The following is a 27,507-nucleotide window of genomic DNA, read 5'->3' as shown; positions in this document are numbered from 1 at the left end:
AAGAATGGGAAAAATATTACAGAAGAGAAATATAGAAATACATTTGGAGACATGGTGGAATGGTTAAACACAACTATTCCAACTATCTGAAACAAAATAAGTAAAAAAAATTAAGACATTTGAAATGTAATGAAAATATTGAAACAGAAAGAAAAATGAATGAGTAAATCTGACTGGACAATAGAGCACAAAGGACTAAGGCAAGATACAATTAAAACAGCAAGGACTTAGATCAACTAAAAGAAAGTTTTCTGGCTTTTTTTTGGGAACATATTTACAATATACTGAAGAGATTTGTAATATTTAATAAAATCACATAAAAACAAGTTAAAGGAAGGGTTTGTGTTTTTCCACTTACAAGTATGAATATAACATTTACCTAAAATAATAATAAGGTTAACAGTATGTTTGACATGAACTTCTACATCACAGGTGTCAAACATGTGGCCTGGGGGCCAAATCTGGCCCACCAAAGGGTCCAGTCCGGCCCTGGGGATGAATTTGTGGAATGCAAAAATTACACTGAAGATATTAACAATCCTTTTAGTTCAGGTTCCACATTCAGACTAATTCAATCTCAAGTGGACAGGACCAGTCAAATACTATCAGAATAACATAGAAATAATGACAACTGCAAATGTTTCTGTTTGTAAATGTAAATATTTTCATGTATTTACACTAAAAGTATAATTTTGCAAAAAAAAAAAAAAGCAAATAACCTGAAATGTCTTAAGAGAAGCAAGTACAATTTTAACAATATTCCACCTGTTATTAAATGTTTTGTGTGTTTGTAGATCCACTGTGATCTGTACGTTCTAATGTACATGTGTAAATGAGAAACTGAGGCAGAATATTGTTAAAATTACACTTATTTTTTCAGTTTGTTCATGTTATTCACATCATTTGAAAGGATAGTTTGTAGATGTAAACCTGTTCATAAAGTAAATTAACTTTTTTCGCTCTAAAACAGAGAGAAAAGTTTGGAGTTGACATTATTTATTATATATAATTCTGTTATTATTTAACTGGTTCGGCCCACTGCAGATCACATTTAGCTGAATCTGGTCCCTGAAATAAAACGAGTTTGACAGCCCTGTTCTACTTTCTACTAAATATGCAAATGGGAAATGGGAAAACTTTTCATTCAGGCAAATACACGGGAACCTTGTAAACGTTTCCATATTGACTCTCAGTGTGCGCGCTCCCGCCAGCGTGTGCACTTTCCGTCTAAAACTCAGGCAGCAGAACTCTGCATCACATCTGGAACGGAGGACCGACCTGAGGTAAGTACTGGATCTGTGGGGGGGTGGGGGGGGACTTAATACTTGACATGATCGTGAGTAGTGTTTAAGTACAGCTACCGAACAAGTTGGAAAAAGGGGCTTAAACTGACACATTTGACCCAGTTAAAGGCAGCCTTACACTGTGTGAGTTTAGAGACGATTTCTCACTGGTGCGACTCTTTCTGGGATGGGGCCAGATGTGCCTCTAAGCGTGTGTGGTGCTTGGTGCAGTGTACATGGGGTAAGGAGAAGCGATCAGCACCTTACCACCAGCAATCGTGTGTTCGCAAGGAAAACAGAGCTGTTTGAAATCCTGCTCGCTCCTCGTGAGTCTATCGCATTGTCAAAGCAGTGCCACGAGCCCATGTGCTTCAGATTCTCACACTGTGCATGTGCGAACACAGACGCGTACAGTAGTGTACAAGCTGGCTATTGGCCCAGTGCAGTTCAGCTTTAGCAGCTTACCTCTAGTTAGGCCGAGCCGAGTAAAGCCGGCGCAGGGCCTATTGAGTCTGCAGTGAGCACATGGGGACCAAATCGCCAGTGACGCGGTCGCCTTTCGCCACTGTCGCCACTCTCACACATATTCACATTCATGGCACTGAGACCTTTCCGAAGATGTACATGACATGTGCACAAATCGCATATTTACACCTGCTCAGAATGAATGGGGGTCAATGGGTCACGCCCACTCGGGGTCAGTCATGTGGGTGTAAGTGCACGACACGTGACCTCTGACCCCACAGACATGTGGGGGAGCTCGAGAGCTTACAAATAAGGCCAAATACGTGGTTGCCACGGAAACGGCTATATTGTTCTTGCTCAGATTATTATTATTTTTATTTATTTATTTATTTATTTATTGTTTGTCTTATTTTTCTTTCTCCTGCACTTTGAGCTTAATTTTGACCACCTGAACATTTACGAAAACTCACCAAATTTTGCTCAAAATTCATAAATGTGCAAAATTGAATTTACATATAGGTTTCGTAGATGTCGGTAAAGAAATGTTGCTGCAGCGCTCCCTTGAAAAGTGGAAATGCATTACGTCAATGGGAGCATGTCCTCAAATTTGACTCAGATGTCTGTCTCTCAGGCCTACACCCATTTATCAGAAAAAAATGAAATTTGGTGCTATAGCGCCCCCTACAATTTTACCTTCACGAAAATTACTTTACTTCAGACATACGATCACCAATTTGGCTCAAATTTGAATCAGTTGTCAATCTCCCAGGCCTACACCCATTTATCAAAAGAAATTGCCACTTCGCTCAGTAGCGCCCCCTACAAATTTACCTTCATGAAAATTGCATCAGTTCGGACATACGAACACCGATTTGGCTCAAATTTCACTCAGTGGTACATCTCGCAGGCCTACACCCATGCAATGGAACAAATTGAATTTTGGCTCATATCGCCCCCTACAGATTCATGTATACAAAATTTTTTTCAGTTCGGACATACGAACAAAGATTTGCCTCAAATTTGAATCATTTGTCAATCTCCCAGGCCTACACCTATTCATCAGAAGACATTGAAATTTGGTGCTAGAGCGCCACCTGCTGAACGATGGATATACTTCTACTGGACATGCCCGTGGCGAGGGCCTTTAGATGCCACTTGCGACTTTAATTTTTTTTTTTTTAATTTATTTTTCTTCTCCTTCTCTTTGAGCTCAAATTTGACCCCCTGAACATTTACGAAAACTCACCAAATTTTGCCCAAAATTCAGAAGTCTGAGAAATTGAATTTACATATAGGTTTCGTAGATGTCAGGAAAGAAATGTTGCGACAGCGCCCCCATGAAAAGTGGAAATGCATTACGTCAATGGGAGCACGTCCAACGTAAAGTTTGTTGTAGAGCCATGAAAATCGGTGCACAGATTCATCATGAGGAAACAAACAAAAAATATTATTATGGCCACGCCCCAAAACCAACCCTTAGTCGGCCATATTGGATTGAAATTTCCAAAATGCTGAGTCAGCGTTTTTGCTGACGTCGTATTTGAACTATCTCCTCCTTGGCCATTTGGCTGAATGAGCTCAAAATCGGTGTACAGTATCTAGAGAAGTGGGGCATCAAAAGTTAGCCAAATTCTTGGGATCGGTGTCACCGTTTTTGTGTGACGACATCGGAAGCTTTGCAAAGTTTCTTCGGGAATTTACCATTACAAAAATTGCTTCAGCTCAGACATTCGAACACCGATTTGGCTCAAATTTGACTCAGACGTCCATCTCCCAGGCCTACACCCATTTATTAAAAGAAATTGAAATTTCGCACTATAGCGCCCCCTACAAATGTACATTTACAAAAATTGCATCAGTTCGGACATACGAACACCGATTTGGCTCAAATTTGACTCATACATCCGTCTCCCAGGCCTACACCTATTTTTCTAAAGAAACTGAAATTTCGCACTACAGCGCCCCCTACAAGTTTAAAAAAATTTTTTTTTTAAAATTAAAATTGCTTCAGTTCGGACATACAAACACCGATTTGGCTCAAATTTGACTCAGATATCTGTCTCCCAGGCCTACACCTACTTGTCAAAAGAAACTGAAATTTCGCACTACAGCGCCCCCTACAAGTTTAAAAAAAAAATTTTTTTTTTATTAAAATTGCTTCAGTTCGAACATACGAACACCAATTTGGCTCAAATTTGACTCAGACGTCTATCTCCCAGGCCTACACCCATTTATCAGAAAAATTTGAAATTTGGAGCTATAGCGCCCCCTACAATTTTACCTTTACAAAAATTACTTCACTTCAGACATATGAACACCAATTTGGCTCAAATTTGAATCAGTTTTCAATCTCCCAGGCCTACACCCATTCATCAGAAGACATTGAAATTTGGTGCTAGAGCACCACCTGCTGAACGATGGGCATACTTATACTTCTACATGGCGAGGGCCTTTAGATGCCGCTTGCGGCTTTAATTTTATTTTTTCCTTCTCGTGCGCTTTGAGCTCAAATTTGACCCCCTAAACATTTATGAAAACTCACCAAATTTTGCCCAAAATTCAGAAGTGCAAAAAATGTAATTTACATACAGGTTTCGTAGATGTCTGTAAAGAAATGCTGCGACAGCACGAGTTTGTCGTAGAGCCATGAAAATTGGTACAGAGATTCATCGTCAGGAGACAAACACAAAATATTATGGCCATGCCCCTAATCCAACCCTTAGTCGGCCATATTGGATTGAAATTTCCTAAATGCTGAGTCAGCGTTTTCACTGACATCGTATTTTAACTATCTCCTCCTTGGCCCTTTGGCCAAATGAGGTCAAACTTGGTGTACAGTATCTAGAGAAGTGGGGCATGACAAGTTAGCCAAATTTTTGGGATCAATGTCACCGTTTTTGTGAGACAAGGTTGCCAACTTTGTGAAGTTTTTACAAAAATTTACAAAAATTGCTTCAGCTCGGACATATGAACACCATTTTAGCTCAAATTTGACTCAGATTTCTATCTCCCAGGCCTACACCCATTTATTGAAAGAAATTTTAATTTCACACTATAGCGCCCCCTACAAAGTTACCTTTACCAAAATTGCTTCAGCTCAGACATACGAACATCAATTTGGCTCAAATTTGACTCAGACGTCAAACTCCCAGGCCTACACCCATTCATCTGAAAAATTTGAAATTTGGCTCCATAGCGCCCCCTACAAATTTCATTTTACTAAAATTGGTTCAGTTTGGACATACAGTCACCTATTTGGCTCAAATTTGAATCAGTTGTCATTCTCCCAGGCCTATACCCATTCATCAGAAGACATTAAAATTTGCTGCTAGAGCGCCACCTGCTGAACGATGGACATACTTGTACTGGATGTGCCCGTGGCGAGGGCCTGTCAATGCCGCCTGTGGCTTTAATGCTCTTTCTGTCTGCTGGTTCAGACACGTTCAGCCAGTTCATCTTCATAGTCTTTTGCAAGAAAAACAGACAAAAAGACAGTCTCAAACTGGCTCCAAGTAGTGACATCTAATCTAGCGATTTCCCACCAGTCACAAGCGGTGCCTTGGAGGACAGTTCTGAAAGTTGCCAGAATATCAGAATCAATCAAAGGATGTAGAGCAAGAAAGTCATGGCACTTTGACAGATAATTAAGGGGGTCAGGATCATCATTAGGTCCTCCATACGTTGGGAAGGTCTTCTTAATATGATCACTTTTCGTAACTGGGGGGTTTGTAGTCAGAACTGGGCGTGATTTATCAGAATACTCTCTATAACTCGAAGAGGATGGAGTAGATTTGACTTCAGCTATGAAAGATTCTAGTCTTCCTTCCAGACCAGAAGATTTCCTCTCAAGACACGTTAACTGTTCTTTATTTTCAATCTCCACTTTCTTCATGTTAGTAGCCAGCTTGGTTAGCTCAGCACTAGTTGCTTCAACAGTTTTTGACAACTTGGAAATGCATTCTTGAGAATGTGTGTGAAAAGTTTTGAGCTCCGATTGGATCTCCACTTGAAGCTGCTCCACCATAAAGCGAACTTCTGACAGCAGGGATGCTTCAGAGTTTTTTTTACTTCCTTTTCTACAATCAGTTTGATTGTCTTTACAAGATTCTCCATTTCAGTTCCCGTACCTTCTTTATGTGATGTAATCATAGTGCAGAGTTGTTGATGATTTGTACTTATTTGATCCACAAAATCCTTAAGATGTTCCTTTGAAGAATTTTGACTTTCTTTTAAGTATGTTGTTAGCTCCTTAATAGCCACATTTTGCTCCTTCATTTCCATGTGCATTCTGTCCCAACCTGTCTGGGTTTGTTCTGTGAGTTGATTCAATTCCCGAGCAGGTGTAGGTATTGCACGTGGAAGTTCATAAGGAGAGGGAGGTGCTGGGTAAGAAGAGGAAGCTGTAAGGTTTAAAACTCCACCTCCTGGAGCAGATGAATAAGACACAGCCTCAGTTTCCCAAGCAAGAGATTGATCAACAGGATGTAGATTATCCAAGGGGGGAAAGGATTGGAGAGGGACTCTGGCATCAGGTGTTCCAGCTAGTGGTTGACTGGGGGTTGGAAAATAAGTCTGTAAGTGTGCACTAAATCCAGTGGGTGCACCATGTGCAGCCAGTAGAGGGGTTTGAACATCAGGAGGTTCTATGTCAAGAGAAACACTTGGTGACACTGTAGAAGACTGTCTAGCCATACTGTAAGGTGTGGGGGTTATGGGTGAAGTATGAAATATGAAACAGAGTAAAACACTAAGGGTCATTCATCACATCAAAAAAAAAAAAAGTCAGTATCAGTTCAAATCAGCATTCAACACATTAAAACACAAAAATCCACAAAACAGACCAAGAAAATGAATATACAGGTGAAATAAATTAGAATGTGTACTTTAACTTAATATTACTGAGGTTTTATTGCTCAGGGCTATAACAGCTACTTCCATCCAAAGATATGAGGCAATACACAACACATTCAGACAAGCATATGCTGTGGGAGGGGACTGGGGCTCCACAGAAGACAAACCACCACTCAGTTTTATTTATGAACAGACTGAAGACTCCAGCTCCACACCCTTCTGTCTCCTGTGTAGTAAGTGTTTTCGCATTATATGGTTGAGTATTTTACAGATTTAGATTTTCTATTTGGAGGAATTCCACATTCAAAAATCCATGCAAATTACTAATTATTAAAATTATGTAAATGAGTAAAACTTGTTTTTTTTGTGTACTGTTAAAAAGAATCAAGCAATCCAGTTCCAATGAAACACACTAATGCTGGTGATAATGCAAAGAAGATCTGATGAGCTAAAAAGCTCAGTTTTTGTGGGTGAAAACAGCTCAACTTATTAATGGTGTTTTCCCACCTCTGTGCTGACTTACACCAGTCAGGTTGGGACACGTATTCTCTTTACAATAATACTGGAGGGTCTCAGAGTGTGTGCATGTGTGTCAAGGTTATTATCGTTAACGAAAACGAACGAAATGACAAAAACTAAAATTGAAATAACATTTTCGTTAACTGAAATAAATAAAAACTCTAATTAAAAGAAAAAAACGATAACTAACTGAAACTGTATTGTGAGCTTACAAAACTAACTAAAACGTATACAAATTATGGATACAATTCCCTTCGTTTTCGTCTCTGTCAATGTCGGATTGATATGAAATTAATTTATTTCGCTCCAGCAGTTTGAGCTGGTGACACCATACGACACTACACAGTCTGTCATGTCCGGTCACTGGTGGTTTCCAGTGGTCTTCTGGTCCCCACTCTACCTGGAACATACAGACTAAAGCTGGGACACAGCAGCACAGTCCTGTCTGGGGTTTACTGTAGTGATGCATGGGATACATGGGTCGGGTTTTTTTTTTTTTTTTTTTTTTTTTTTGGCGTACCGTGTGCGCGCGTGAGTGACAGAGACAGAGCAGAGCTAAAGGACAGAGTCAGTGTTGAACTAGCATCCAGGTTAAAACTGGAGAGTTTATCACCATGAAAAGGCCTTCCAAGCCCTGAACTGCACAGTTTAGAAGAGGAGAAAAGAGGAGGATGAAAACTAATCCAATTACAGAGGTATGGAACCTGTTAGAATGTTCAAAAACGTTTGATGTTACAGCTACAGCTAGCTGAACTGAACTGAAGCAAAGTTGGCTAATAATGGAACTGGAGATGATTAAGATATGAGAGATCTGCTAAGGTGTGGTTTACTGATGAGGAACTGGGTTATATATGTTTATAAGTGGTTTTTATATGTTTCTGTCTGCTTTAACTGCTGGTTAGCTGGTTTATAATATGTTCCTATCTGCTTTAACTGCTGGTTAGCTGGTTTATAATATGTTCCTATCTGCTTTAACTGCTGGTTAGCTGGTTTATATATGTTTCTATCTGCTTTAACTGCTGGTTAGCTGGTTTATATATGTTTCTATCTGCTTTAACTGCTGGCTGCTTTGTGCATCTCCTCTCATGCATTGCACATCTTCGCATTGTTTCACGTAAGTGACGTTGTGTATGGATTGCACCCCCCCTCAACCTGCTATAGGGAATTTATACATTGTACAGTACATTGTGTCTCTGCTCAGTCCATGAGCCGCCCTAAACCGACCCCCAAATAAAGTGTCCAGGGTAACCCATATCCGCGCCTCACTAATTTCTTTGAATAGGATGATGAGGAAGATAAAATATATGAAATAACTAAAACTAATACTAAAACTAAACTAAACTAAAATAAAACTAAGCATTCAGAAAAAAACGATAACTAATAAAAACTAACAAACCTGCTCTAAAAACTAATTAAAACTAACTGAATAAGAGAAAAAAAAGTCAAAACTAATTAAAACTAAACTATAATTAAAAATCCAAAACTATTATAACCTTGATGTGTGTATCTGCACACTTCTGAGAAATTGAGATGTTTTGAAGTGGCCAATTTGGTACCTACATTTGAGTAATAGTCCTGTCTCCACATTAAACATTTTGGCAAGTTGACAGGACCAATATTTTGGGAGATATTTGTAATTTTGGAATACAATTGCCTTACAATCACGGAAGCACAACGCTGCATGACGGGAAATGAAGTTAAAAACAGGAACGCCGCATTTACAAGCTACAGTCCCGACGTATTGGCATCGGAGCCAGTTCTAGAGAGGGCAAGAGGGGGAAATTCCCCCTTAAACAAACATCCTACCCCCTCAAAAAAAAGTTTGCGAAGTTTTAGGAGGTTGGGAAAGGTAAATGAGCTTCATAACAGCCGGAGACATAGAGGAATTGCAAATGCCTGTTAAGTTTCACATCTGTGCGTACTCATTGTGAGGTACCCAGCAAGGAAGCCCCCCCCCCCACACCATCTTACAAATTATTCACCCCCCGCTGCTCCGCCGCTCACTATTTCACTCTGCAGGTGCGCCTGTGTATATGAATTGCCGGTCACATTTTTAAGATTTACTTAGCAAACAATTTTTATGTCACTACTTATTCAGTATGGACTATCATCTTTTCCCAAAAGTCTGCTCTCCCCAGCATAAGAACTCCCACATCTACAGCCCATGGTTCCCCATGGGCCACATACTAGTAAAATTATAATTCAGAACATTCAGCTATTCTGAGTTTGCTTTCACACCACACTTTGTCAAACAAAACATTTTGAATAACGTGATCCCCTCCTCTCCTATGATGGCGGTGCAACAAGAATTACTGAAGGAGAAGACAACACAAACAAAGAACAAGAAACCTTGGTTATCGGTTGGTCTGCGGTTGGTTATGCAGGGTAACTTCCTTTTCTGTTATATATGTTTACCCACAAGGCCCTGCATTGAGGTCCACTTCCTACATTTGGTTTCCTTTTTCTTTTTTCTTTTTTTTTTTTTTTTTTTTTTTTAATATTTATTGAAATAGAATAAGCCAGTGTTTTTCAACTGGTGGGGTCACCTGGAATTCAAATGGGGTCGCCTGAAATTTCTAGTATTTGGTAAAAATAAAAAAAATTACTGATTAAAAAATATATATAGTGAGTTGAAAGGGACAATCACAATACATAAAAGACATGTCAAACTCTGAGTCTGAAACTGCAGCACTGTGGTTCTGTTTATCTGACAAATGTTCATTGTGGTCAGTTTCAGATGCTGCAGCTCTTTCATAATTCATAGTTTGAGTTCTTGTTTGTTCACTATTGTCAGCCTTGTAAATCCAAGCTGGACTGACTGTACATATCCTGACCAAGGAAAATAAAATTCTCACTTTGTGCAGTAATCTACACCTGGATTTACTGCCTCCATCCATAATAATGTACATTATATAGACTAAATGTCATCTAAAATTGATGTTTATTTGCAACATAGTATAGCGAACTATTACATGATCAAAAACAAATTAATTTTAGCAAAAAAAAAGTCTCTGTTTTGAATGTCTTGGGTCGCCAGAAATATGTGATGTTAAAATGGGGTTACAAACCAAAACATTGTTGGGAAACACTGGAATAAGCCATACTGATAACAACTAAGACCATTTACAAAACTTTAAATAATGGACAAAAATACACAGAGCAAGAAAAAAAAAAAAAATTAAGCAACATTCTCATTACAACCTATAGTATTTTTTTCACAGGCACACCACTGTTTTCCAGCTGCATAATGACAAAAACTCAAAAGCCAAAAGTGATTTTTCGTTTAATGTTAATTTGATGACTCGGACCAAGTCAGACACCAGTGGTCAGCCTTCAGTTACACAAATCGTTTTGGATCTGGTCCAGAGCCAGGAACATGGTAGCTGCAGATAAAACCCTGTCACTCACCAGTGATCTTGTTCCTTTTGTTTTATTATAGACCATAACAGAGTGCTCCATTTTGTTTTTTATTTATTTATTTAACCTTTATTTACCCAGGCAAGCAATTAAGAACAGGTTCTTATTTACAAATGCAGCATTGCTATGGAGCAATGTCTTTGGGGATAGTAGGGATGGATAGTGTTGATGATGGTGTTGGCGATAATCAGGATCACACATTAGACTCTTGTATTTTAAGAGGTAGTATCTGACGCTTTGGATAAAATATAACAGATCTGAACCTTTTCATGCAGGTCACTAGTTAGGCCCGATCCGAGTAAAGCCGGCGCAGGGCCTATTGAGTCTGCAGTGGGCGCATGGGGACGAAATCGCCAGTGACGCGGTCGCCTTTCGCCACTGTCGCCACTCTCACACACATTCACATTCATGGCACTGAGACCTTTCCGAAGATGTACATGACATGTGCACAAATTGCATATTTAGACCAGCTCAGAATGAATGGGAGTCAATGAACCACGCCCACCCGGGGTCAGTCAAGTGTGTGTAAGTGCACGACACATGACCTCTGACCCCACAGACATGTGGGGGACCTCGAGAGCTTTCAAATAAGGCCAGATACGTGGTTGCCATAGAAACGGCTATATTGTTCTTGATCAGATTATTATTATTTTTAATTTTTTAATTTTTAATTTTTTTCTTTCTCCTGCGCTTTGAGCTCAATTTTGACTCCCTGAACATTTACGAAAACTCACCAAATTTTGCCCAAAATTCAGAAATGTGCAAAATTGAATTTACATATAGGTTTCGTAGATGTCGGTAAAAAAATGTTGCGACAGCGCCTCCTTGAAAAGTGGAAATACATTACACCAAAGGGAGCACGTCCAACATAAAGTTTGTCGTAGAGCCATGAAAATCGGTACACGGATTCATCATGAGGAGACAAACAAAAAATATTATTATGGCCACGCCCCAAAACCAACCCTTAGTCGGCCATATTGGATTGAAATTTCCAAAATGCTGAGTCAGCATTTTCGCTGACGTCGTATTTGAACTATCTCCTCCTTGGTCGTTTGGCTGAATGAGCTCAAAATCGGTGTACAGTATCTAGAGAAGTGGGGCATCAAAAGTTTGCCAAATTCTTGGGATCGGTGTCACCGTTTTTGTGTGACGACATCGCAAACTTTGCAAAGTTTCTTCGGGAATTTACCATTACAAAAATTGCTTCAGCTCAGACATACGAACACCGATTTGGCTCAAATTTGACTCAGACGTCTATCTCCCAGGCCTACACCCATTTATTAAATGAAATTAAAATTTCGCACTATAGCGCCCCCTACAAATGTACATTTACAAAAATGACATTAGTTCAGACATACGAACACCGATTTGGCTCAAATTTGGCTCAGACATCTGTCTCCCAGGCCTACACCTACTTGTCAAAAGAAACTGAAATTTCGCACTACAGTGCCCCCTACAAGTTTTTTTTTTTTTTTTTTAATTTTTTTATTAAAATTGCTTCAGTTCGGACATACGAGCACCAATTTGGCTCAAATTTGACTCAGACGTCTATCTCTCAGGCCTACACCCATTTATCAGAAAATTTGAAGCTATAGCGCCCCCTACAATTTTACCTTTACGAAAATTACGTCACTTCAGACATACGAACACCAATTTGGCTCAAATTTGAATCAGTCGTCAATCTCCCAGGCCTACACCCATTTATCAACAGAAATTGTCATTTCGCTCAATAGTGCCCCCTACAAATTTACCTTCACGAAAATTGCATCAGTTCAGACATACGAACACCGATTTGGCTCAAATTTGACTCAGTGGTACATCTCGCACTCCTACACCCATTCAATGGAATAAATTGAATTTTGGCTCATAGCGCCCCCTACAGATTCATTTATAAAAAAATTTTGTTCAGTTCGGACCAAGGTTATTATCGTTAACGAAAACGAACGAAATGACGAAAACTAAAATTGAAAAAACATTTTCGTTAACTGAAATTAATAAAAACTCTAATTAAAAGAAAAAAACGATAACTAACTGAAACTGTTTTGTGAACTTACAAAACTAACTAAAACGTATAAATATTATGGATACAATTCCCTTCGTTTTCGTCTCTGTCAATGTCGGATTGATATGAAATTAATTTATTTCGCTCCAGCAGTTTGAGCTGGTGACACCATAGGACACTCCACAGTCTGTCATGTCTGCTCACTGTGGTTTCCAGTGGTCTTCTGGTCCCCACTCTACCTGGAACATACAGACTGAAGCTGGGACAAAGCAGCACAGTCCTGTCTGGGGTTTACTGTAGTGATACATGGGTCGGGTTTTTTTGTTTTGTTTTTTGTTTGGCGTACCGTGTGTGTGCGCGTGAGTGACAGAGACAGAGCAGAGCTAAAGGACAGAGTCAGTGTTGAACTAGCATCCAGGTTAAAACTGGAGAGTTTATCACCATGAAAAGGCCTTCCAAGCCCTGAACTGCACAGTTTAGAAGAGGAGAAAAGAGGAGGATGAAAACTAATCCAATTACAGAGGTATGGAACCTGTTAGAATGTTAAAAACGTTTGATGTTACTAGCTACAGCTAGCTGAACTGAACTGAAGCAAAGTTGGCTAATAATGGAACTGGAGATGATTAAGAGATGAGATATCTGCTAAGGTGTGGTTTACTGATGAGGAACTGGGTTATATATGTTTATAAGTGGTTTGTATATGTTTCTGTCTGCTTTAACTGCTGGTTAGCTGGTTTATATATGTTTCTATCTGCTTTAACTGCTGGTTAGCTGGTTTATATATGTTTCTATCTGCTTTAACTGCTGGTTAGCTGGTTTATATATGTTTCTATCTGCTTTAACTGCTGGCTGCTTTGTGCATCTCCTCTCATGCATTGCACATCTTCGCATTGTTTCACGTAAGTGATGTTGTGTATGGATTGCACCCCCCCTCAACCTGCTATAGGGAATTTATACATTGTACAGTACATTGTGTCTCTGCTCAGTCCATGAGCCACCCTAAACCGACCCCCAAATAAAGTGTCCAGGGTAACACATATCCGCGCCTCACTAATTTCTTTGAATAGGATGATGAGGAAGATAAAATATATGAAATAACTAAAACTAATACTAAAACTAAACTAAACTAAAATAAAACTAAGCATTCAGAAAAAAACGATAACTAATAAAAACTAACAAACCTGCTCTAAAAACTAATTAAAACTAACTGAATAAGAGAAAAAAAAGTCAAAACTAATTAAAACTAAACTATAATTAAAAATCCAAAACTATTATAACCTTGGTTCGGACATACCAACACTGATTTGTCTCAAATTTGAGTCAATTGTCAATCTCCCAGGCCTACACCCATTCATCAGAAGACACAAAATTTGGGGCTAGAGTGCCACCTGCTGAACGATGAGCATACTTCCACTGGACGTGCCCTTGGCGAGGGCCTTTAGATGCCACTTGTGGCTTTAATTCCCTTTGCTGTAGGTTTGACAGCCCATACTGTCCACGTCTGGCCAACCAATTCCTGCACCAAACACGTCGTTGTCTTTTCTTCTTTTTTGATTCCTCACAGATAATGGCACATATTTCCAAAGCAGCTCGTTGGTTTTTGTTTAGCACTACCATTTCGTGGCTCACGCCAATACACAATCGTCTATGCACTTTTACGGATTCCTTGGTATTTTAACGTTGTATTTCCGGATTCAACACTGGAACGTGTGGTGCGTCCTCTGGTGTATGGTCCTACAGTGTGGTGCATCCTCTGGTGTATGGTCCTACAGTGTGGTGCATCCTCTGGTGTATGGTCCTACAGTGTGGTGCATCCTCTGGTGTATGGTCCTACAGTGTGGTGCGTCCTCTGGTGTATGGTCCTACAGTGTGAGCAGTCAGGTCGCATACGAGCGTCGGTCCGTGCAGTGTGAGAACATGAATCGTGAGCCTGACTGTACGACTGATTCGCACAGTTTGAGATGGAGCTGCATGCAACGATCAAAGTAATCACACAGTGTATGGCCGCCTTAAGGCGGAGAACTGAACAGAAGGCGGTCAGTATCTGTTTCCAGCAGTGGTCATTAGCTGTTTAGTCTGTTAAATACTGTTCAGTGTGGTTTCTTGGGTGTCTGTTATTGCCACATTTAGGGTCGAAATGTGTTGACCATTTCCTCCTGCTCTGTTGAATGTTCAGAGTTGGATTTTGTTCTGAATATGACAGGTCATTCAACTTTCCTCCATTAGCCTTCACTTTTAAACACAGTGCTTCCAAACTTTTTTTTTTTTTTTTACTCCTGACCCCATTTTAACATCACAAATGTCTGTCAACCCCAGACATTCAAAACGGAGACATTTTTTTTTTTTTGGTTTTGTTGCTAAAATTAATTTATTTTTGATCATGTAATAGTTTTCTATACTATGTTGTAAATAAAGGTTAATTTTAGAGGACATTTAGTCTATATAATGCAGTGATTTTCAACCTTGGGGTCGCCTGAAATTTATAGTAATTGATTAAAAAAAAAAAAAAAGAATAAAAAATATATGGGGAGTTGACAGAGATAATCACTATCCATAAAAGACAAACCGAGTGTGAAACTGCAGCACTGTGGTTCTGTTTATCTGTCAAATGTTCATTGTGGTCAGTTTCAGATGCTGCAGCTCTTTCATAATTCATAGTTTCAGTTCTTGTTTGTTCAGTATTAATTGTCAGTCTTGTAAATCCAAGCTGGACTGACTGGACATATCCTGACCAAGAAAAATCCAATTCTCCCTTTGTGCAGTAATCTACACCTGGATTTACTGCCTCCATCCATAATAATATACATTATATAGACTAAATGTCCTCTAAAATTAACATTTACTTGCAATATAGCATAGCAAACTGTTACATGATCAAAAAACAAATTATTTTAGCAATACAATAAAGTCTCAGTTTTGAATGTCTGGGGTTGACAAATTTGTGTTGTTAAAATGGGTCAGGAGCATAAAAAGGTTGGGAACCACTGATATAATGTATATTATTGTGGACAGAGGCAGTAAATCCAGGTGTAGATTACTGCACAAAGGGAGAATTGGATTTTCCTTGGTCAGGATCTGTATAGTCACTCCAGCTTGGATTTACAAGGAGGACAATTAATACTGAACAAACAAAAACTCAAACTATGAATTATGAAGGAGCTGCAGCATCGGTTGAAAAATGCTCTGTTACCCTGTTCTGTTTGTTAGCTGCCAAGATCACTGGGCTGTTCTCAGAATGTTGAACTTGGAGGTGTGTATTTGGGCCATTCCACCGAATGGGTGCCATTTGCTTGTTGCAACTCTTTCAAATATCTTTTTTGTTTTTTAAATCTTTTTTCAACATTGAATCTAATAACATGCATATTTAACTATTCAAAATGTGTATATTGGTCAATCTCAGGCAACTTTATTAAATTTTTTTTACAAGGTTTTTAAGCAGAAGGTGGTTGCATTTTTCTCAGTCCTGTTACCAAAGCTCATGTGACATTTAAAAAGCACACTTAAAAGCATGTCAATTAATTCCTTTGTTTTCCTCTCAACAAAGTGTTTATTTTAAAGAAATGGTTGGTTACATGTTCAAATAATTAGTATTTTCTACTAAAAAATCACTATATATGTGCGCAAGTTGTATTTTTAATTAAAAAAAAAATGCAAAGCCATTTTTTCAGTTTAAAGGAGACCCAAACCTCAAATTTATCAACATGTTTGTAATGTAATTCATTAAATAATTGGATGAATGATGGACCACACATAACTGAACTAAACATAGAAGCTAAACATAGAGGCTAGGTGAAATTACACCACATTAAAAAGAGAACAATGTAGACAAACTTAACATTCTAAATATAAAAACATAAACTGTCAAAATGAAAATACATAGCCTCTCGTTAAACTTTAATCTCAATTGCAAACACACAATATGCTTCTTCATGGAAGAATGTATAGTATATTTAAATGCTATTTACCAGTGTACCACAATCTGCACTGGTCTGTCTTTACTGGCTGACTCAAAGCCAATGATGTAGGATTAGTTTAAAAAGTTTACTGAAATACTCTGTTTCAGATGAATATTGTTTTGTGTTGTTTAATATTAACATTAGAAGAAAGTATGACAATGGAAAAGAAAGAGAATAACTCTCTTAACAGCGCAAAAAACTCAGATTATCTACATTTTAAGTGCACAGAAGGTTTTCATTGTCAGAAAAGCAAGGAATTTACAGAATTTTAAAAGTAAAAGGGGAGTAAGTTTGTCAAATTTCTTGGAGGATAAAAAACGAACCAGTTCTGCTTCCTCCAAATAGGCCCTGTTCTACCATATTTCACATTTGTCAGACATTTGTTCCTTGTTCATTTGTCTCATTCCAGCTCCTGTCCAGTGTTTGTCGTCCACTCGTCCCTGTACTGGTTCAGACACTTGGCACCATGTTTACAGAGATCCTAGTTTCTCTCCTGATTGGAGGATTGATCTATTTTCTGGTCATGAGGAACAGAAACCAGGTCCTGAAGACCAAAGATGGCTGGTGGGGGGCTGGCGCACCCCCTGATGGAGAGGAGGACGTCTCAGTCCGACCCTTTAAAATCTCCACCAGCGATGAAGAGCTGGAGGTCAGATTTCCACTTTGTTTGTCAGGATTTCTATGGCATAGACACTTGACCTGGTTACACAGAAAAGTGACAGAAGATAACATATCATTTGGTTTTTTTTTAATCTGTCAGGACCTTCACAGGAGGCTAGACCAGACTCGACCTGTGGCGTCACTGGAGGACAGTCAGTTTCATTATGGTTTCAACTCCCAGTGCCTGCAGAAGGTGGTGTCCTACTGGAGAAATGACTTTGACTGGAGGAAACAAGTGGACAAACTCAACCAGTATCCTCATTTTAAAACCAACATAGAAGGTGAAGAAGCTGCAGCTCTGGAATATACTCTAGAGACTATACTCTATAGACTTTATTTACTTAATTTCCCAGTTAACAGCAGAGAAAAAGACATAAAAACCGAGAGAAAAATAAGAAATGTGGTATTTATAGAAATGTTTATATAGATATAGAATTTTAGAATTCAAATCCAATATTATTTACATATTTACGTTGTGATTCAATATTATTTACATATACATATTGCATTCTGATCTGTAATATATACCAACCAGCTATGCAATATACTCTACTGATAATAAGATAAGATAAAATATGACTTTATTTATCCCACTGTGGTGAAATTTCACATTTAGAAGCAGCAACATACAACAAGTAAGTGCAGAGAAAAAGACAGATAGAAAACCACAAACGAGTGAAAAATGAAATTATGAAGAGAAAAATAAGAAATGTGGTATTTATAGAAATATTTACATAAATATAGAATTAGAATTAAAATCTAATATTATTTCCATATTTACATTGTGATTCTATATTATTTACATATACATATTACATCATTCTGATCTGTCATATTTGATCCCTGTCAGGCATTGATGTCCACTATATGCACATCAAACCCCAGAGGGTCCCACAGGGGTCTGCAGTGATCCCTCTGATCATGGTTCATGGTTGGCCTGGATCCTTCTATGAGTTCTTTGGGATCATCCCTCTGCTGACAGAACCATCAGATCCAGGTGACTGTGTGTTTGAGGTGGTCTGTCCCTCCATACCTGGATACGGCTTTTCTGAAGCACCACATAAGAAAGGTAGGTCTGGGACGTCTGGAGCCCAAATATGAGGAAAACATGTGCAAGTATGTACATGATGATGTATGGGTTTACAAAACATCTATAACAGGGCTCTCAAACTCATTTTCTTTCAAGTTCCACTTTCAGCCTGATTTGATCTCCAGTGGGCCAGACCAGGAAAATAATAGCATAATAACCTATAAATAATGACAACTCCGAATTTTTGTCTTTGTTTTAGTGCAAAACCCCCCCATTCAATTATGAAAATCCTTACTTTTATAACAAAAAAGATGTGTATAACCTGAAAAAAACTGAAATTTCTTATGAAAAATCAGTGCAATTTTAACAATATTATGCCTCAACTTATCATTTACGCAACGTTCATTATGGATTGGATCTACAAAGACACTAAACACTAAGGAACAGGCAGAAAATTGTTAAAATTATGCTTAATTTTCTTTAGACATTTCAGGTTGTTCATATTTGTTCAGGTTATTCACATTTTATTGTTACAGGATAGTTTGTAAATGTAAATATTTACCTCCGCCAAGGAGGTTATGTTTTTGCCAGGGTTTGTTTGTTTGTTTGTTTGTCTGTCCGTTAGTGTGCAACATAACTCAAAAAGTTATGGACAGATTTGGATGAAATTTCCAGGGTTTGTTGGAAATGGGATAAGGAAGAAAGGATTAAATTTTGGTGGTGATCGGGGGTGGGGGGGCCCACGGGGGGGGGCCACTGATCAGCCTTGGCGGAGGTCTGCGCTCTCCGAGTGCTTCTAGTTTCATAATTTTATGCTATTTTTTGCACTAAAACAAAGAAAAATTTGAAGTTGTCATTATTTATAGGCATAGTGTAATATTAGCAATTTTTTCCACACCAAACAAAGATGAAAATATAAAGTCATTCTTTTTTGTAGGTTCTTCTGCTGTTATTATTTGACTGTAGATCAGATTGGTCTGTATGTGGAACCTGAACTAAAATGAGTTCCACAGCCTTGACTGTGGAATTTTTGCACTTTGCAAATTCATCTCACGGGCCGGTTTGGAACCTTTGGTGGGCTGTATTTGGCCCCCGGGCCGCATGTTTGAGACCCCTGATCTATAATATACACTGAACAAAAATGTAACCGCCCCATGCGACACTTTATATTTTTAATAGAATTAGATGTCGCACAATCTATTAGTGTCCGTTGTGTGGCATTCAGGGACATTCATGTGGACACGGTTGAAACAAATCACCACTTAATATGTTGTGTGTCCACCAACGGCCTCCCGTAGAGCGACACATTGTGTTCTGTTCATCTTCATGTTTTACAATTATAAGACATCATGAGCTCATTTTAGGCCGTGCGTTTCATGTTACACAAGTTCTGTACATGGGGCGTTTATAGTTTTACTCAGTGTATTTGAAAATTCTACATTAACCCCTTAAATCCTAAGCCTAAAATGATCCAAATGATCCACCTGGGCTTTTTTTTCTTATTTTGACTAAATAAAAGGTTAGGAAATGACTGAGTCCGTTTGCCCATTTTTCCAGAGTGCTTTTTTTTCCAGATCTTTCAAAATCTAGCACTCATTTACAATATACTGCATGTTATAATTCTGCTAAAACGGCTTCTTCTCCAGCTTCTAGTACAGGCATGAGTGAAATTACCGTAATTACCCAATAAAGCCTATAAAGCGCAATGTCTCAGGTTTCAGAAACTGCTGGAATTTTTCCAATTGTATAAACAGTGAATAACTTACAGCCATCCAAACTGGTAATGTCTCATCATCTGACACTATAGGCCAATGGTTTCCAACCTTTTTTGGCTCGTGACCCCATTTTAACATCACAAACTTCTGGCAACCCCAGACATTTAAAACAAAGACTTTTTAAATGTCTGAATTAATTTATTTAATTTTTTTCTGATCATGTAATAGTTTGCTACGCTATTTTGCAAATAAACATTAATTTTAGATGACATTTAGTCTATATAATGTATATTATTGTGGACGGAGGCAGTAAATCCAGGTGTAGATGACTGCACAAAGGGAGACTTGGATTTTCCTTGGTCAAAATATTTACAGTCAGTCCAGCTGTGATTAATACTGAACAAACAAGAACTGAAACTATGAATTATGAAAGAGCTGCAGCATCTGAAACTGACCACAGTGAACATTTGACAGATAAACAGAACCACAGATAAACAGAACCACAGATAAACAGAACCACAGTGCTGCAGTTTCACACTCACAGTTTGTCATGACTTATATGGATTGTAATTGACTCTCTCAACTCGACATATATTCTAATTAGTAAGGTTTTTTTTTTGTTTTTTTTTAATTTATCAATTACTATAAATTTCAGGCGACCCCATTTGAATTCCAGGTGACCCTACGAGGGGTCCCGACCCCAAGGTTGAAAAACACTGCTTATAAGCCATGTTTTCACACTGTCAGAGATGCTAATGCTCAATGAGTGATCAGTCAACTAATCAGTTACTTGGGTTTAATGTCTGCCACATCAGAATTGATCAGAAAATATGCATTGATTTTCCCTCATGCACATTTACTGTTTATAAAAAAACAAAAAAAAAAAACAACACCTCAGGTGAGTGAACAAAAACATTCTGCAAAATTTGGAATGCTTTTTTTTTTTTTCCATTTTCATAAATATCTTCAAATCTGAAACTTTCTGAAAGAGATGAGGCAGTAGCTAGCTAGCTAGCTAGCTAGATATACTCAGTGCCAATGAAAGTGCAACACTTGAAGCTTCTTATATTTTTTTTAAATCGATGAGGATTTTTATTCCATCAGCTCTTTGGAATTAATCATAGGCCATTTCTATACAGTAAAAATAAAAAATCACATCCAAATTTGTTGACAAAAAATAAGGATAAAGAAAGAAACTCAAGGACCCCCAAAACCAAAAGTCACACAGCGGTCCTGGAGGTGCTGCAGCTCAATGTAGCCATCCTGCTGTGGCGTGGTCACACGTGCTCGTCCAGGTCCAGGTCTGTCTGCAGTTTAACCAGTTTCTTCATGCCTCTATTGCATCCTGACTATGGCGGACACATTGCACGCCACCTGCCGAGCAGAGATTCCGGCCTCCAGGAGCCCCATAGCATGGCATCTGTGGTCACGTGTCAGTCTAGGCATCGCTGAGTTATTGCAAATGATTTTCCTGCTTTTCAGTTTGCCTTTATATACAGAACATGACCACTCCTGAACTGACCACAATTCCTTAAGTTGAGCAGTTCATTGCTGAGCAATGAGAAAAACAAGTCTTATGAATGGAGACATTGTGTTTGTGTTGTGTTTTCATTGGCACTGAGTATAGATGTACTTAACTGGGAAATTACAGATGAATGAATGACCAAACACCCAGAGAATTACTGTCTACATGGACTATAAATATTGTAGATCAGAGTGAAATAACCTGAAACATTTTTCTTGCTTCCTTAGGTTAAGGAAATGTGACATATGCAGTTTAAGTCTACTGACACTCTGCTGTTGAAAGACATAACACTCCAAACCTACTTCCTGTGTCTCTTTGTTCGTCTGTGTGAACAGGTTTTGATACAGTCTGTGCAGCTCGTATCTTCATCAAACTGATGAAGCGTCTTGGCTTCCAGCACTTCTACGCTCAGGGAGGAGACTGGGGCTGGCAGATCACCACCAACATGGCTCAGCTGGAGCCCAAGTAAGACGCAAACACAAGTGACTCATAGATGAACACTGGAGCTGCTCCTAAACCTTCAGTTCTGGCTAGAGAAGAAAGCCACACTCCGACTGACGGTTGATGAGTGTTTTGGTTTATTTCTCAGCTTTCAAACACCAAACCACCGTGAAAAACTGAAATAACATATGACACAACATATATCAGAGGGTCAAAACACAGTAATGTCCCGTCAGAGAGCGAACTAACTGATTGCCATTCCCACATTTATTTCAGTATAAAGTAGCTCCTTGTTTTGGATAATCCCTTACGGTCCAACTAAAGCAAAAAATAATTTAAAAGTAAAAATATGGGTCATTTAGCAGCACTAACCTGTCAGATGGTCTCTAAAATGACCCATCAGAGAGATTTCGAATACCTTGTTTTGACCCCAGAATATATTTGTGTCAATAAGCATATTTAACCTAAAGCTGTTAAGACTAGTTCTTTTACAGTCCATCATATTCAATATAACATGAAAGTGACATACACATTAACCCTTAGATGTCCACGGTCACAGCCCTGTGACTGAATCCCATGACATTTTCAAGTCGGTCACATAGACCACGTGGGCATTCAAAAGTGTGGACTTGAAACACTCTCCCACTTTATATTTGATGTTGATAGAGCAAATCCAACCAGAGATACGACAATATGAACTCAGAGCAAACAAATGTGTGAGTAAAAGTATGAAAATGAGGTGTGTGTGTGTGTGTGTGTGTGTGTGGGTGGGTGGGTGGTAGGGGGCGTTAGATTTTTGACCATATCTTTGTCATTTTTTGTCCATTTTCAAAATGGAAAAAACTGGCCGATTCTGTGGATTGTAATCCACAGACTGCATTAGCATTACAGGTAAGGGGGAGGATGACCCCTACCTGAACCGGGTGAGGAAACCGAGAGGACCACAGGTGGGGGGATGGGGGGGGTGGGAAAACCCTTATGTCAAGATCTGCTTTTATGTCAAATATTTGAGTGTAGTTTTAATTTATTGCAATTTTGATTTTATATCCCTAATATTTGGAAGCAATATTCACTTTTAAAGTCTTTGAAAAGGTTCGTTAAGCATCTTTGTGTTATTTATGCGAGAAATTATATACATTTTTCAAATTGGATTTTATTTTCTTTGTGTGTTTTTTGTCCTTTTGTGTTGATATAGTAGATGAAAGTGAAAAAATAATAGGCAGATGAGATAGATGAAGTTGTGCTGAAAAAAAGATACCAAACATGGGTATAATAAACATTTCTTTATATAGTTTATAAAGGCAAAATCAAAAGTACTCAAAAATGGCTAAAATAGGCTCAGACCCCTAAGGGTTATTGTAAAGTCATATTTTCAAGTAACCCATACCGTGTACGCCTTCCATTTAGAAAGTACAGAGTAGCCAACACTCTTCTGAAAAACAGGTCTTACCCTGTGCACACTCTAGCTCCAAAAGAACCAAACTCTCATTGTCCCTGCTACGAATGTAGACATCACATCACATGACTAACTAGATGCATCACATGACCATACAACCTTGAAGCACAATTCTTTCATTCCAGCAGGGGTCATTAATTATGAAAATGACAAAAAGGGGCCCAACAGCAAACAGTTCCAATTTTACACTGCAAAACTTTTCACTGAGATATAAGAACTTATTTTTACACAATAGAGCTTGAATATCTTATTTCAGGAAACCTTTCCAAGACATTTTTCACTTGTTCCGTTGGCAGATTTTTTTTGCTTGAATAAAGCAAAAAAAAAATCTTGAATTAAGCAAAAAAAAAATCTGCCAATGGACCAAGTGAAAAATATCTTGGAAAGATTTCTTGAAATCAGATTTTCCAGATCTTTTGTCCGTAAATCAGTTCTTATATCTCACTGAAAAGTTACTCTTTAGGTGATTATGTCTTATTTTATGTGTGATGAGATATTTTGACTAGAAATGAGAAAAATACACTTGGTAAGATTCAGATTTTTTCCAGTGTAGGTGCAAAAGTGCATAACCAAACAAAAAAAATACATACAGATTAAATATTTAAATGAACAGACACATATTTCAATGGCAGCTACAAACATGATGAAATTAATACTTTACTGTATGTATTAAAACGACCGTATTGTGGTTTTGATGCTTTTTGTTACACTTTTCAGGATGGTTACAGGCTTATATTTGAATTTTGCATCGGTAACGATGGGAGGACTGATCGTGACTTTATCCATCATGTTCGGCCGTCACTTCCCCAAACCGTTCGGCTTCACTGACCTGGACATTCAGAGACTCTACCCCTTAATGGACAAACTGGTGGTGGAGTCCATCAAAGAGTCTGGATTCATGCACATCCAGGCCACGAAGCCTGACACAGCCGGTAAGAACTGAACGGACATCTGTTAAAAGGATCGGTTACTCTGTTAACCAAAGTCTGCTCAGATCAAATATTTCACTTTTGTCATTTAATCTGACACTTTAAGATCACAACTATATCATCTCAAGAAATCTTTAAATGATCAAAGTAATCAGTAGTTATTGTTTTTGGTTGGGTTTGTTTGATTGTTAACGCTCTAGCAGCAAAACTGTTGATTGAGTTCATACCAAATATGGTTTATAGATTACCAGTGACCCAGAATAGATCTCATTACATTTTAGTAAACGTAGGTCAAAGTTCAAATTTTTTAGAAATTTTTAAAATCTTTTTTTCTCCCATATATGTAATGCGGCTAGTACAAACACTGAATCCAAATGCAGTAACTCGGACACAAAAATAAGGTTCAAAAGATTTATTATTCACACACAGGTGAAAGAATAATAATGACAGAATCTTGAGGATAATGGTAGGAGATATCCTCCTCTGATTCGTCCTCCGGTTCGAGGGCGGCAGCCCATCTCCCCGAGCGGCGTTTGGGGTATTTTCCCCGACTGGGGAAAAGCAAAGGGAGGTCAGGGAAGGAAACAGGTCATGCACAGGCAGGCTATCACTCAGGCAACAGGACATAAGGGCTAGACAAATACTCACGTACCAGAAAGTCAGGGCGAGAAGATCGAAACCAGGAAACCAGATGAGGCAGACAAAAACCGACAGGGAGCAGGCAGTAGGCAAAAAACCGAGGAATCCAAAAAGGGTCACAACAGGCAGACAAACGAACAAACGAGGTCAAGACGCTGGTAAGAACTATGAGAGTTACAAACTGGCGACTGACAAGGGGAAAGGACAGGGTTTAAATACACAAAAGGGAGGGAAGACAACTAGACACAGGTGGAGCAAATCAGGGCGGAGACAGGTAATCAGGTCAGAGGTAAGGATGATCAGAGAACAGGAAGTAAAGACGACAGACACGACACATGAGGGACAACTTAACAAAATAAAACAGGAAGAGACAAACAAAACATAAAAGACAGACAAAACCAGACTATCGTCTGGCAGCAGGTATGACAATATACTTATAATGGGCAAAATTTCAAATGTCCGTAGCAGCAAAACTATTGGTTAAATTCATACCAAGTTTGGTTTATAGATTGCCAATGACCAAGAATAGACGTGATTACATTGTGGGAAAAGTAGTTCAAAGTTCAAATTTTTAATGAATTTTTTTCATCTTTTTTTCTCCCATTTACTTCAACTTCAACTTTCAACTTTCAACTTTATTTATCCTTAGAAAAGGAAATTCGGTGTGCAGCAGGGGTCATAAACACATAAGCACATACACAGAAACACATACCCATAAACAGCACCCCCATATGCCACCCCAATAAAATTACATAAAACAGGACAGCACACAATGGAGCCACTCCCCTTCCCAACACTTAACACTTTACTTATAGTGGGTGAAATTTCCTGTCTATAAAAACATCAATATTGCTTCAATTTACTTCAGACTTGGCCCATACATAGAGGCAATTGCTATGCTGACATTAGCACTCAGATAGACATGATGACATCAGCTGGATTGATGCCAAAATAAGCTACAGTACATTCGAGGGGCGGGGTTTGTTGTACCTGGCACCACTTGTTTTTGTTTTTTTTGTTTTTTTTGCACTTCAACCTCTGTTTGTAGACTGGAATGAAATGACAAGAAACAAGTGGTTCCAGGCGCAACAAACCCCACCCCTCACATGTATTGTAGCTTATTTTGACATTGATCCAGCTGATGTCATCATGTCTATATGTGTGCTGATGTCAGCGTAGACAAATTTGGTCCAGTATAAGTAAATGGGTAAAAAAAAAATATTTTAAAAATTAAAAAAAATGAACTTTAACCTACTCTTCCCAGAATGTAATCACATCTATTCTGGGTCACTGGCGATCTATAAACCCAGTTTAGTATGAATGGGCTCTATGCACAGCCCACTACTTCCTGAACTTAAAGCAGCTCCTTTGTTTCCTGTCTCTCATTATTGGACACAATGATTAATGCAGGTGTGTGTGACCACAGTAGTCACAACAGAAAATAGCAGACACACCTGGATTAATCATTGTGTCCAATAATGAAAGACAGGAAACAAAGGAGCTGCTTTAAGTTCAGGAAGTAGTGGGCTGTGCATAAAGCCCATTCAACCAGTAGTTTTGCTGCTAAACTTTTAACAAACATACAAAGAAACAAATTGAACTGTGTAAACAAACACACCTTTCTGAAGTACTCTGCATTATTATCTGTGGTTGGGACGCTGTCAGGTCGGGGGCTGAATGATTCTCCAGTGGGTCTGGCTGCCTACATTCTGGAGAAGTTCTCCACAGCGACAAACTTTGACTTCAGGAACCTGGAGGACGGAGGACTCACCAGGTCAAACACACAGTTTTCATTGCTTTACTCTGTGTTATGTCATATGTAAACACATTATAAGGCTGTTTTTATTCTGAACTCAGAGTTTACAGTGAATGTACAGTGGATCCTAAAGCTCCTCGTTACAGCTTCAGTCTCACTAACCTTGTCTTTTAGGAAGTTCTCTCTTGACGACCTGCTGACGAACATCATGATCTACTGGACGTCTGGTTGTATCGTCTCCTCCATGAGGTTCTACAAGGAGAACGTAGGCCTGGCCCCGCCCCACACTAAGTAAATGACAGACACAGTGTTAAGTCACAACACATGCACTTGGTTTTCGTAATCTTACCTTGTATATATCCTATATTACCTGTATAGTATATCTTATATTACCTGTATATATCCTAAATTACCTGTATATGTTCTATATATTACCTATATATATCCTATATTACCTGTGTAGTATATCTTATATTACCTGTATATATCCTATATCCTATATTACCCATATATATCCTATATTACCGGTATATATCCTTATTTGTTGTACATATTTCTCCTCTGTAGTATAGAATTAGATTGTGTATATTTCAGTAGTTTTAATAGTACTTTAGTAGTATGTGTACATTTTATATTTTATCCTGTACCTTTCTGCACATGCCTACATTTACTATAGTACTTTGTGTGATATTTTTATGGTCTTTTTTTGCACAAAGTGTTTTTGCTGAATAGAAGAGACAATAAAGATCTATTCTATTCTATTCTATTCTATTCTATTCTATTCTATTCTATTCTATTCTATTCTATTCTATTCTATTCTTAAAGGGTTTGCCTACCAAACTTTTCTTACATATTTTAGATTT

At 38.4% G+C, this 27,507-nt stretch overlaps 1 protein-coding gene and 1 long non-coding RNA gene across 2 annotated transcripts in view; one reads left to right on the top strand and one right to left on the bottom strand.

Moving 5' to 3' along the window:
- Window positions 1-1,202: 1,202 nt before the first annotated feature.
- Window positions 1,203-27,507, top strand: part of LOC115415295 (epoxide hydrolase 1-like) — a 27,402-nt gene continuing 1,097 nt past the window's right edge. Inside the window, exons 1-8 of the mRNA XM_030128817.1 lie at window positions 1,203-1,283; window positions 16,903-17,142; window positions 17,254-17,434; window positions 18,004-18,222; window positions 21,759-21,888; window positions 24,038-24,252; window positions 26,554-26,662; window positions 26,819-26,935. Coding sequence (XP_029984677.1) covers window positions 16,960-17,142; window positions 17,254-17,434; window positions 18,004-18,222; window positions 21,759-21,888; window positions 24,038-24,252; window positions 26,554-26,662; window positions 26,819-26,935 — 1,154 coding nt within the window. The 5' untranslated portion in view covers window positions 1,203-1,283; window positions 16,903-16,959. The remainder of the gene's footprint in view (window positions 1,284-16,902; window positions 17,143-17,253; window positions 17,435-18,003; window positions 18,223-21,758; window positions 21,889-24,037; window positions 24,253-26,553; window positions 26,663-26,818; window positions 26,936-27,507) is intronic.
- The window catches only part of LOC115415297 (uncharacterized), an 11,549-nt gene continuing 10,159 nt past the window's right edge, over window positions 26,118-27,507 (bottom strand). The window contains exon 3 of the long non-coding RNA XR_003934791.1: window positions 26,118-26,132. This is a non-coding gene — a long non-coding RNA (uncharacterized LOC115415297). The remainder of the gene's footprint in view (window positions 26,133-27,507) is intronic.

The sequence above is a fragment of the Sphaeramia orbicularis genome, chromosome 24 (genome assembly GCF_902148855.1).
Source record: "Sphaeramia orbicularis chromosome 24, fSphaOr1.1, whole genome shotgun sequence".
Classification (NCBI taxonomy): domain Eukaryota; kingdom Metazoa; phylum Chordata; class Actinopteri; order Kurtiformes; family Apogonidae; genus Sphaeramia; species Sphaeramia orbicularis.
Note: the sequence above shows the minus strand (reverse complement) of the source record. Positions and strands in the feature narration are given on the sequence as shown.